Below are 12,754 nucleotides of genomic sequence, written 5' to 3'. Positions count from 1 at the left end.
GTCTTCTTTTCTGGGCTTAGTGTATCATGCTACTTGCTATATTGTAATTCTGATGTTTACAGTCACAGAGTTTCTGACAACAAAGTATCTAAAATATGCCCATTTCACCAGGTGAAGCATTATAATAATTTATGACAAGTTTCTGAGACTTTTATAGATGATTACTAGTAAAATTATTGGTTTCTTTTCAGTTAATTTTATTCTTTTAAACATGTATTCTATTGTTTGCAGTTCCCTGGAAGTAGATAAGTATAATAGTCTTTGGATGTCAGATTTTATAGCTCTGATCGTTTTTACTGTTCAGGCATCCCAAAGGAGGAAATTCTTAAGCAGTTAAATCATTAGTGTGATTTTTAAGAAAGTGACTTTATTTATATTACTTTGTTTTTGTGATACTATAATCTGGCTCCAAGCATGATTAATAAAATTTGATATAAAAATAAACTTTAGATCAGAGAGGTGTGATCTGGCTGATCGATGTATATAATGTCTTATTTAATAGATCTGATGTTTTTCCAAGTATGTTTGTCTCTTTTTCATTGCTGTGTTGTGCTTAGTCACGTCCGACTCTATGTGACCTGATGGACTGTCTCCCGCCGAGCTCCTCTGTCCATGGAATTCTCCAGGCAAGAACACTGGAGTGGGCAGCCATTCCCTTCTCAGGGGGTCAGGAAGATCCCCAAGGATTGAACCTGGGTCTCCTGCATTGCAGGAGGATTCTTTACCATCTGAGCCACTGTAAACTAAGAGAAGCCCTGCAAACTAAGACACAAGCACATGTTTTTATAAATGCAATGGAGTTAAAATATAAAATATGAAGTCAAATCTGTGTGTGTAACAATATAGCTTTTTAAAGTCATATCTGTTCTTTAAGAATGGGGCCTCTGAAAGAGATTTCTGAAATGTTTTTTGGATCCTCCTTATGGTCTTTTATTCTTCCGTCTTCCCTTGTAGGACTGCTCTCATGCTAGGATGCGAGTATGGTTGCAAAGATGCAGTAGAAGTCTTAATCAAAAACGGCGCTGACGTGACCTTGCTGGACGCCCTTGGCCATGACAGTTCTTACTATGCAAGAATTGGTGACAATCTGGACATTCTAACCTTACTGAAGACTGCATCAGAAAATTCCAACAAAGGTACCAGCAGTTTTCTGTCATTAGAAAAGTGCTAGTTAATAAAGCGTGCTAATAAAGAATAGCTTTTTAAGATTTACATGGTAGAGCTACAGTATTTGTAAGGGGCAAAACACTCCTTACCTTAAGCAGTACTGGTTCATCTCCCTCTCTGCCTGAGCTGTGCGGGTTTACACTTTAGTCACTCATTTTGAGGCAGTGTGTGTTACATTTACTGTCTAGCTTATCCAGTCAACCCTACTCTACTGTGGAGTAATTAAAGAACTGAAAAGAAAGACCCAAATAAAGGGTTTTACTAATACATATTTTTTGATGAGGGGTGAGGGATTTAAGGTCTTATACTTAAAAAGTTTTAAAGAATCATTGTTTAAACGTGTATATAAAATATTCAACCAAGATTTATTGAATACTTGTGTCAAGTACATTTCTATGCTTATTAAAGAGAAATTGGAAATTACAGAAAAACACAGCAAGTAAAATTAGCCACTCATTCTGCCACTGGCCTGGTAGCTCAGATGGTAAAGCGCCTGCCTACAATATGGGAGACCCGGGTTCAATCCCTGGGTTGGGAAGATCTCTTGGAGAAGGAAATGGCAACCCACTCCAGTATTCTTGCCTAGAGAATCCTAGGGACGGGGGAGCCTGGTAGGCTGCCGTCTATGGGGTCGCACAGAGTTGGACATGACTGAAGTGACTTAGCAGCAGCAGCAGAATCACTTCCTAGAAATTGAGTCAGGTGGTTTCAGGTTATGCACATTTCTTTAAGCTTTTGATATATATCAACAAGTTGCCTTCTCATTTAGGAGTGTTTTCAATTTTTCATTTTTCACCTCCCTCCCCTCCCTAGCATTGCATATTATCTACATGGATGTTATCATAGGAAAAAAATACTGTACCAATTAGATAGGCAAAAGTGATGTTTCACTGTTGTTTAACTGTAAGGTAGTAAGCTATAAAGAAACTTAGAAATTTATTTCTTTAATATTGACTTAATTATATAATTAGGGAATGGAAATCTACCTGAGTTAACCTTCTGTCTCACTGTTCCTCTTTCTCCTCTCTTTCCCTCTCTTTAAATCTTCAGGGAGAGAACTTTGGAAGAAAGGACCATCTTTACAACAGGTTAAAAATTATGTATATTGTACAATTTAAGTGAAGTGCTTAGCAAACCTGGTTAATAGTTATGTTTAACTGTTTTGAGTTTAAATTAATGTTGTTCTCTCTTCTCAGTTAATCATGCCCATGTAGAACCTAGGTCATGAGATCCTGAGGCTTTATACAGATACTGTCACTCAGCTTGAGACAGTGGGTCTGAATTACAGTGAATATATCCAGTGGGCAATAAGCAACCTCCTGATCGCTGAACATCCAGCACTTTCAAGTGTGAAATGTTGCGCCTTGTTGAGATTCTTTGATGATGAATGTTAGGCTGGCAGACTGTAGACAGCTTCCTATTCTCGCTTAGTAACAGAACCAAATATATCCTGATGTGGGAAAATTCTGTCAGTGCAACAAGAAGTGAAGAAAACAATTCAACAAAGATTATGTATGTGATTTCAATGCCACTGTTAACATTTTGGTTTTCTTTTTTGCTGTGTGTATTTAATTTAATGAGGACTTGACTTTAAAAGGGGCTTCCCTTGTGGCTCAGCTGATAAAGAATCCGCCAGCGATGTGGGAAACCTGGGTTTGATCCCTGGGATTGGAAGATCCCCTGGAGAAGGGAAAGGCTACCCACTCCAGTATTCTGGCCTGGAGAATTCCATGGACTGTATAGTCCATGGGGTCGCAAAGAGTCGGACACAACTGAGCGACTTTCACACTGACTTTTAAAAAAACACAGTACATGAAGTAATTCATCCCTTGCACTAACTTAATTATCAGATCACTACTTAACCCTGGTTTTGTGTCTCAGTAGATGTCTGATTATTTCCCCTGATCTCTGAGTTAAAACGAATGGGGTTGCTTTACGCACTCTAACCATCTTGCCCAAAGCTAGTGTAGGCAACTCTCCTCTTCTGCTGGCTGTTCCCTTCCAGGCTTTCAGCTTTTCTCTAGTGAGAAGGACCTGAACACTTCCAAACCCTGAAGAGAAAGTAATCAGGTACCTTCTCAGCCATCCTGTCATCATTCTGCATCATTTCTCTAGCCTGCACCTGAATCTGAAAGCTATATGAAAGCATGCTGCCCTTTCAGTCCATCAGAATTAAGTGATATGTCCATGCATGGGTCATGTCTGCTGTCACTTTTTTTCCATCTGGAGCAGCTGTCTCCTTAGATAACCTAAGTTGGGGTAGAGGGAAATAAAATGTATACTCTTATAACTGTACCAGTCATCTCACCCAGATTCAGAGAAAAATGATTCTGAAATATACAGGTATTTAAAAGAAAGAATTATTGAATATTAATATGGGAATGGTATCTTAATGAATAAGTTATCTAAATGAATTCATGGAATTAATATTCTAAGAACAACGAAACTTATTTCAGTTATTTATTCAATACATTTTATAATAGCTGTTATAAATAGGATTTGTTTCTGAACTAAAGGGTATGTAATCCTTGTTATTAAGAAGCCTATAGTTTAAAAATAAGATGTATTCAGTTACTGACTTTATGCCCATTACTGTTCTAAGTGCTGGGAATATCAGTGTTCAAAGTCCTGCTCTCATGGAGCTCCTAGCCTAGTGAGAGAGATGAATAATAAACAAATAGGTATTTAGTATCCTAGGAGATGCTTTGAAGACCAGCAGAACAGGATGAAGGGAGGCAGAGACAGAGGGCAGGAAGCTATTTTAGATGGTGTGGTCAGGAAGTGACATTCCAGCAGAGGTCTGAAGGAAGTGAAGAGGGAGCCAGGAGCTCTGTGGGTGAAGCCTCAAGGGCAGAGGGAATGGCAAGTACCAAGCCTCTGACGAGGGAACGTGTCTAACACATCCAAGGGGCAGTAGAGGGACAGAGGGACAGGAACTAGGGACCAGAAGGGAAGGCGAGGGCAGGACATGGTATGATGAGACTGGTCAGATTCCACATGAGAACGGACCTTTGGTAGAAGCAATGAAGCTAGAAATGTAGTTTGGGCCAAACGGTGGATACGAAGTATCATCTTAATGGGAACTTTTTTTCACTCTAATTCCAAATCCAAGTTCATTTGAATGATAGTTTAAACACTTGATTAAACAAAACTCAACAAATAATGCAAAACATAATTACTTTAGAGAATTAACGCATTTACTTTTGTATTTGGTTTTTTAGCTCTCAAATTATTGTGTAGATTTACAGATCAATTTGGGCAAAAAAAGGTTATTTTCTCTCTTGTTTAATGATTGTGTTGTGTTTTTATTAAAGCAAGTCTCTAAGCTGGAATAAAGTTTCAAAGCAGTAAGTGTACAGAAACAGATCATGTACCAGCCACGTCATTTAGAAGTCTTTCATGTAGCTTTCGTCAGTGCATTGTCTGTCTCTTTCTTATCACACCCTTTGATATTTTATTTCATCAGTACTCAAAGAAATAATTTCCATATTTTCTTTCAATATTAATATAACTCTCCCTTCTCTTTTTAAATACCAGTTCCCTTGTTTTGGGAATAGTAGCTGATGCTTTTTAGTATAACTTGAGTTTTGCCTCTAGTATAAAGTCTTCTTTTTAAAATTTTGTGACTTTGGTGAAAATAAATAGTTAATAATAGAGATTTCTAAATTCTGTTATTTTTTAGTATTTAAAAACAGACTACATTTGATTCATTTAAAACCTGTGTTAAATCTTTTCCATTTGGAGTTTAAGTGGAAACACTGCCACCTTGTGTTTTGCACAGGAAAATTAGAACTTGGATAAGCTGAAAATCACTAATTGGGTATATTTCCTATTGAGGAAAATGTACTTTTCTTTATTCTCACACTTGCTAACCTGTGTTTTCATATGTTTTACCAAAGCGAAATTTGTCTCAGATGCTAGATGAAGTAAATACGAAGTCAAATCAGAGGGAGCATCAAAACATTCAGGTAAAAAGAAAAACATTGGTATCTTCCTTTGCAGAGAATTCCAGTGTTGTTTGTAGTGAGGTTTGGGACAAGAAAGGAAGCAAAAATGGGAAGTGGTGTGGATAAGTAAGGGCAGAAAGAAAAGCTTGTTATGTTTTGTGATTCTGTTTCTTGCATAATTCCTTCTAAATGAATTGACTTTTGATATGAATGTTTGTGTCAGTATTATCTTACAGTAAGTATTGTTTTAATATACATTAGGAAGTAAATAACTTTATATAACTTTTTGTTGATATAAATATGTCTGTTTTAGGCCATAAATCATACATTTGTATTTCAGAAAATTAATTGTAATGACAAAATGATTATCACTGTGAATAAAACAAAATCTGAACATTTTCTTAAATTTTAAAATTTTGACTAAAAAAATTTTTTGTTATCCACACAGTAATTTTACCTTTTATGTTCATTAAAGTGTTCAGAAAATAATTATTATTTGGGTTGCATTGGAAGATGAGCCATAATTAAATGGTTTACTTTGTGACAAATACCATTAAAATATAAGTTGAATAACCATTTCTGTACAATGAAACAAAAACAATTTGGGAGGATTTTATAGAAAAGTTAAAATGACATATTCTTCTTCTATTTTCTATTTCTAGATGATGCTTTTATTTCTTATTTATTAGAATCATGATTTGCTATCTTATATATATAGTTGTGTTTATTAGTTATCATAGGACTGTAATTTTCTACATTATTTCTCATGTATAGATTTTGTTATTTAAATGTCATTGAAATTATTGTATCTTTATACTTAAAGCTGTTTGTATATGTATATGATAGTGAGCTGCTTTTAGAAATTTCTTCCTTAAGAGTTGCTCCTTTAAAGTTGGTCTAGCGCCTGTTATCTTTACTGTTGAAGGATCTGGAGATTGAAAATGAAGATCTGAAAGAGAGATTGAGAAAAATTCAGCAAGAACAGAGAATATTATTGGATAAAGTCAATGGTTTACAGCTACAGCTGAATGAGGTAAATAATCTGCATGATACCAAAAACATCCAGAACTATTTTACTGTGAGTGTTCATCATTGTCAATAACAAATTGTTAACGATCAAACCCTCCCAGCAAGTCACGGTGCCAGATGCTAAAGGAGGTAAAATCAGGTCATTGCCCTTGAGGAAACTTATATCTTATTGAGACCTTTGTGTGAAACTTAATGTCAAATCTAAGAACAGAGAACACTGTTGGTCTATGGTCGTAACACTGGAGTTGTGGGATTGGAGAGGAAGGAATGGGCAGAAGTGAGGAGGAAGAGCAAGTAAGAGTTGTAAGGAATTGATAGGTTGTCAGACGAGTGTAAAGTGCTTGTGAACAAGGTTAGTGAGATGAATGAATGACAGTGGAGAGCACAGACGTGGTGGCACAGGCATTTTCTTCTCACATCCTTGACCCCACGCTTAATGACATGCACATCTTTTTAGAAGATATTTGCTAAGCTCATGCTTCTTAAACTTTCAAGAGTGAAAATATATTTCTTCTTCTTTTTAAATTTAGGAAGTAATGGTGGCTGATGATCTGGAAAGTGAGGTAGGATGATTAAGTTTTACTTTAAAGCTATAAAATATTATGTAAATTGAAGAGAATATTGCAGTAGAAGTTTTAAGTCCTAAATTGAGATGGAGACAGAATTTATCTTTTGGTTAATTGTTCAAAGGGAAAAACAAAACCTATGTGTCACTGTAAAATCATGTTTTGAGAATAGTGGCATGGGTTATTATAGGCATTTTGTTCTGTCTCATTTTCCGTGAGACTTGTCATGAAAAGATATAAAATTCTAAGCATTATAAAGAAAATGTCTGAAAATAATATGACTTAAAACAAACCACAGAAATTTGAGTTTTTCATAATGTTGTTTATATATTTTGTATATTATTAGTATATTGGTATGAAGTTTGACTAATAGTTAAAAAATCTACCAGGTTAGAGAATTCATTAATGATAGTCCTCAAAGTAATTCTAATGCACATTTTCTGTAATACATTTCACGCACATGTATTTCAAGCACAGTATGATTTTGTGCTGTGTTTATTCCTTTTCATTTCAGAAAGAAAAGCTGAAGTCCCTTTTGGCAGCCAAAGAAAAGCAGCATGAAGAAAGCCTAAGAACTATTGAGGCTCTGAAAAGTAGATTTAAGTATTTTGAGGTACAGAAAGCTTAAGTATTTTGTGTAACTTACAATGGAAGTGGTAAAGGGCTTGAAGTCAGACTTGAATTTGAATTATCACTCTCTCTTTTATAGTGTGACCTCAGGTGATTCATTTAAAGTCTCTGAGCTTTTTGCTGCTTTGGCAAAATTGGGGTGATTGTTCCTTTTCCCAGGGAGTTGTCGTAAAGGTTAAATGAAATAATTGAAATTGATTAAACCAACATTTAGTTCAGTTCCAGTTTCTCTTCCCCAACCTTCCTCTTTGTCCATTTTTACCATTTCAAAACATCATACTTTTACCTGTAAAATTACAGTGATTCTGATGGTATTAATAAAAAGCATCATTTAAATGAATAGTGGTAATTCCAGGATTATCTCAGAAAGAGCCTTGTGCATATACAAACTTGTTTGGTGAGGGTAGTGTGTTAATAAGGTTCAGATCATATACTTATCTTTTGTTGACTCAGTTAGCTCTTAGTTTTTCCAAGACTATGTTTTTCTAAAAACTTTTAATCAAAATACAATATACGTTAAAAAGTACATGTTAAAATGGATAAGTTGAAGGATTTTCACAAATTTCACAAATCAAACCTCCCAGATCAGGAAATAGCACATCACCTTTATCCAGAAGCCTCCTCATGCTCCCTGCACCAAGGGTGACCACTCTCCACACCTGCAACTGTATAGATGTATTTTTCGAGGCCATAATACATATTTTTATAAATGTTGTTCAGCACTGGGGTCACTGAAGAGAGTAGCCGATTCGATGTGAGTCTTTTTATTGTGAGATACAACTCCAAAATACATAACAAAAGTCAGTTTTTTCTTTGTAAATAAATAAAAAAAAGAACGGGTACTTGCTATGAAGAATATAAAGACAGGGATGAAACTCACAGATATAATGTTGCATGAAAGAAATCAGACGCAAAGAGCACATACTGCATCATTCCTTTTTTATGAAGTGCAGAACTAGGCACAGCTCATCTATGCCGACACAAGGCTCATCTATGCCAACACATGGCTCATCTATGCCGACACAAGGCTCATCTATGCCGATACAAGGCCCATCTATGCTGATACAAGGCTCATCTATGCTGATCCGGCATTCTTAGCACCTGACCATCCTTTCAAACCTTTCTTTGTACGTGTGTGTGTGTGTGTGCGCTCAGTCTCTAAGTAGGGTCTGACTCTGTGACTCCCATGGACTGCAACCCACCAGACTCCCCTGTTCATGGGGTTTTCCAGGCAAGAATATTGGAGTGAGGTACCATTTCCACCTCCAGGGGATCTTTCCAACCCAGGGGTTAAACCCGTATGTCCTGTGTCTCTAGCATTGACTGGAGGATTCTCTACCACTGAGCCACCTGGGAAGCCCCTTCTTTGTACATAACTTGTGTTATACACATGAATTCATCAGATGGATTCTTTTTTTTTTTTTTTTCAGATGGATTCTTATTATACATCCTATTTTATAAGTTTTTGCATTCAGTATAATGGGGACATTTTCCCCAATCAAATGAATTTTTATGCTAGAAATGATTTTTAACCATCCAAGAGAAAATTATAAAGTGTTTATGAAAGCCGTTATTAAAAACTAAGGAATCATAATTTGTATGGAATATCCACTGCTATCTCATCTCGCTTGAAAGTCTTCATTAACTGCCACCAGCATTGCTGTATTATGTGTAATACTTAGTTCAGTTCAGTTCAGTTGCTCAGTCATGTCCGACTCTTTGCGACCCCATGGTTTACAGCACCCCAGGCCTCCCTGTCCATCACCAACTCCCGGAGTTTACCCAAACTCATATCCATTGAGTCAGTGATGCTATCCAGCCATCTCATCCTCTGTCATCCCCTTCTCCTCCAGCCTTCAATCTTTCCCAGCATCAGGGTCTTTTCAAATGAGTTGGCTCTTCGCATCAGGTGGCCAAAGTATTGGAGTTTCAGCTTCAACATCAGTCCTTCCAATGAATACCCAGGACTGATCGATCTCCTTTAGGATGGACTGGTTGGATCTCCTTGCAGTCCAAGGGACTCTCAAGAGTCTTTTCCAACACCACAGTTCAAAAGCATCAATTCTTCGGCACTCAGCTTTCTTTATAGTCCAATTCTGTCATCCATACATGACTACTGGAAAAGCCATAGCCTTGACTAGACAGAAGTTTGTTGGCAAAGTAATGTCTCTGCTTTTTAATATGCTATCTAGGTTAGTCATAGCTTTTCTTCCAAGGAGCAAGTGTTTTCTAATTTCATGGCTGCAGTCACCATCTGCAGTGATTTTGGAGCCCCCCAAAATAAAGTCTGATACTCTTTCCATTGTTTCCCCATCTATTTACCATAAAGTGATGGGACCAGATGCCATGATCTTAGTTTTCTGAATGTTGAGCTTCAAGCCAACTGTTTCATTCTCCTCCTTCACTTTCATCAAGAGGCTCTTTAGTTCTTCTTCGCTTTCTGCCATAAGGGTGGTGTCATCTGCAATCTGAGGTTATTGATATTTCTCCCGGCAATCTTGATTCCAGCTTGTGCTTCATGCAGTCCAGCATTTCTCATGATGTACTCTGCATATAAGTTAAATAAGTAGAGTAACAATATACAGCCTTGACGTACTCGTTTTCCTATTTGGAACCAGCCTGTTGTTCCATGTCCAGTTCTGACTGTTTCTTCTTGTCCTGCATACAGATTTCTCAAAAGGCAGGTCAGGTGGTCTGGTATTCCCATCTCTTTCAGAATTTTCCACAGTTTGTTGTGATCCACACAGTCAAACACTTTGGCGTAGTCAATAAAGCAGAAATAGATGTTTTTCTGGAACTCTCTTGCTTTTTCCATGATCCAACGGCTGTTGGCAATTTGATCTCTGGTTCCTCTGCCTTTTCTAAAACCAGCCTGAACATCTGGAAGTTCATGGTTCATGTATTGTTGAAGCCTGGCTTGGAGAATTTTGAGCATTACTTTACTAGCATGTGAGATGAGTGCAATTGTGTGGTACTTTATGTAGGCATTTTCCTTATTTTTATAGAACAAGTTTGGGAAACATGGATATTTTAGAACAATGCTAATTTTATGTTGTAACTCATGCATTTGTTGTCATTTGAGTCATCAAGGCAAGGTAATATGTCCAAACTAAGTTTTTTGAATTTCTTATGTGCCATGGCCTCCCTTCACCCATGCATGTGTAAGTCCATTTACTACCTATTGCAGATTCTAGTATTAAATATTATTTAGAACACAGAGCTTACCTTAGTTTACAGATCTTTTTCCATACCCTTGGGGCAATAAGTATTAGTGGGACATTAATTTAGTTATTGAACTGTGGGCCGTTTTTATCATGGTCACTTATCAGAGTTTGACACACAGCCATTAGTATGAATATAGAAAAATATAGAAACATGATGTACATCTGCATATCTTTACTCTTGACAGTATAGTATTTTACTTTCTGTTAGGTTCTTTGTACTTGGCTTACTTGGGATAGGGAGCAATCCAAGTATACTTTAACTCAGAGTATCTAAATTTTCTCTATTATTCTCCTTTTCCTAACTGATGCATTGGTGGGCTTATTATAAACTGTATGCAGCTCTTTGCCTCAGCTCTTTGGTGTTTTATAAATCTGAAAGAAAGGGTTAGGCTAATGTTTCATAGTTGATGAGGTAAGGTTTCTGCTCCCCAACCGTGATATAGCAATTGATTTCTTGGTGCGATTGTGGCATTTCCTTCCTTTTGAGGTAAAGAAGCAGCAGAGAGTACGTATTCAGAGTTGTTTCAGTTCATTTGGAGCTTGCTTTTCTTTTGAACAGTCAAAGTTTTTTCTTGAAATACTTGTCTGCTTTTATTAAAATGCTTAGTGAAGTAGTTTATTCCCAACTGATCTCGCTAATTGTGCTTTGCCTTTTTGTGAGTTTGAGTAGAATAATGCCCAGGAGAAACAAGGAATGTTGAAAATATGGTTTTATGGCTGGATCATTTAGAGCTGAAATAGATACAGAATTTAACAAAATTGATTCATCTAAAATGTTTTAATGTATTCTTCTGGTTTCAGAGTGATCATTTAGGATCAGGAAGTCATTTCAGTAAGTATGAAAGTATAGATTATCATTACAGTTCACCCAGTTGAAGCAAAAAAGAATGTTTATGCCTCTTTATTTTGTCTGACTATATGATACTCCTGCTGTAAAACTTCATCAACTGCTTGTATCTTATACCTCAGCATGGCACAGGGAAGAGGTTAAAATGACTCCTATAGTCTCTTAGCAGAAAATCTGGTAATCACTAAGGCTCTGATTTTCCTTAGGACCTAAATTTTTAAATTGTGTATTGTACAAATTACCAAATTTGCATATTGATTGTTAAGACATTTAACCTGTGATATTTGGGATTTGCTCTTTATTGAAAGAGACATAAACGTAGTTTTCTGATTTGGAAAAATCTTTGGATATAGCCTCACGCAGGTAAGCATTTTAGAATTGTTTAGATGTTCCATAAATACTTCTTTATTATTTTAAGACTTTACATAATTAATCTTCACTGTGTTTATTCTCCAATTTTAAAGTTTCTCTATAAAATCTAATTTTTTGCTTCCTATTGAATATTAAATTATTCCTTAGCTAAGTACAGTTGTAATATTCATCCTATAAATTGCAAATGATACCATTTTTATTTTGACTATAATATACATGTTTTATAATCATTTAACTTATTTAGTCTAACAGTTTTACATAATTCTAAAAGCCAACTTTGTATCTAGTCAAAAGACTATACATACTTTCCTTATGTATATAGAAAAATAAGTAAAAATATGGCCATTTTATAACAGGATAATTTTATTTTGTAAGTCATGCTTCTTTTTTGTTTGAATAATAAAGGAGATAATAACACCAAATTAATGCTTAGCCTTCTTTGGTATGGATATTTAAGGTATCCTTTATTTGGATTTATTTAGGGAAAGAAGATATGCTTCTTAAACAAGGTCAAATGTACATGACAGACTCACAGGTAATGTTTTGTTTTAGAAAATATTTATAAAAATATTTGTGCCTTTTTAAAAAGAGGAAAGCCACATTGTTTATTTATCATCTGTATATACATTGAATTAAGTTTTCATTATCAAAGAAAAATTGGTTTTGTGGTCTTGAGTTTAATAAAAGCAGATACGCTGTGTTTAGTGCCCTCTAGAGTATTTTTGGTGACAGTGACTTAAAAGATTTGAATTACAGTTTCATTGTCTTTGATAGTAGGCCTCTATTCTTTAACAGCAGTTGGCCAACTCTAAGTATTTGCCCATTTACAGGGGAGACAGGTATGAACAATTCAAAAAGCATTCTTTTGACTTTGAGAGGTATTGTTCCTTGAATTCAAATGTGTATTCTATATTTGGGAAATTTATCTCAAAATAAAGCTTCCGAGAGGGAGTGTTGTCTGATTCTATTACT

General features: G+C 35.8%; 1 protein-coding gene across 2 annotated transcripts in view; it reads left to right on the top strand.

Moving 5' to 3' along the window:
• UACA (uveal autoantigen with coiled-coil domains and ankyrin repeats) overlaps window positions 1–12,754 on the top strand; it is an 85,671-nt gene that overhangs the window by 61,759 nt on the left and 11,158 nt on the right. For both annotated transcript variants that reach the window (XM_010808862.4, NM_174209.2), the window contains 8 exon segments: window positions 955–1,136; window positions 2,218–2,255; window positions 5,067–5,135; window positions 6,040–6,147; window positions 6,674–6,706; window positions 7,224–7,322; window positions 11,365–11,395; window positions 12,265–12,317. In XM_010808862.4, coding sequence (XP_010807164.1) covers window positions 955–1,136; window positions 2,218–2,255; window positions 5,067–5,135; window positions 6,040–6,147; window positions 6,674–6,706; window positions 7,224–7,322; window positions 11,365–11,395; window positions 12,265–12,317 — 613 coding nt within the window.

This window comes from Bos taurus, chromosome 10 (genome assembly GCF_002263795.3).
Source record: "Bos taurus isolate L1 Dominette 01449 registration number 42190680 breed Hereford chromosome 10, ARS-UCD2.0, whole genome shotgun sequence".
Taxonomy (NCBI): domain Eukaryota; kingdom Metazoa; phylum Chordata; class Mammalia; order Artiodactyla; family Bovidae; genus Bos; species Bos taurus.
This window is presented reverse-complemented; position numbering and strand designations above follow the sequence as displayed.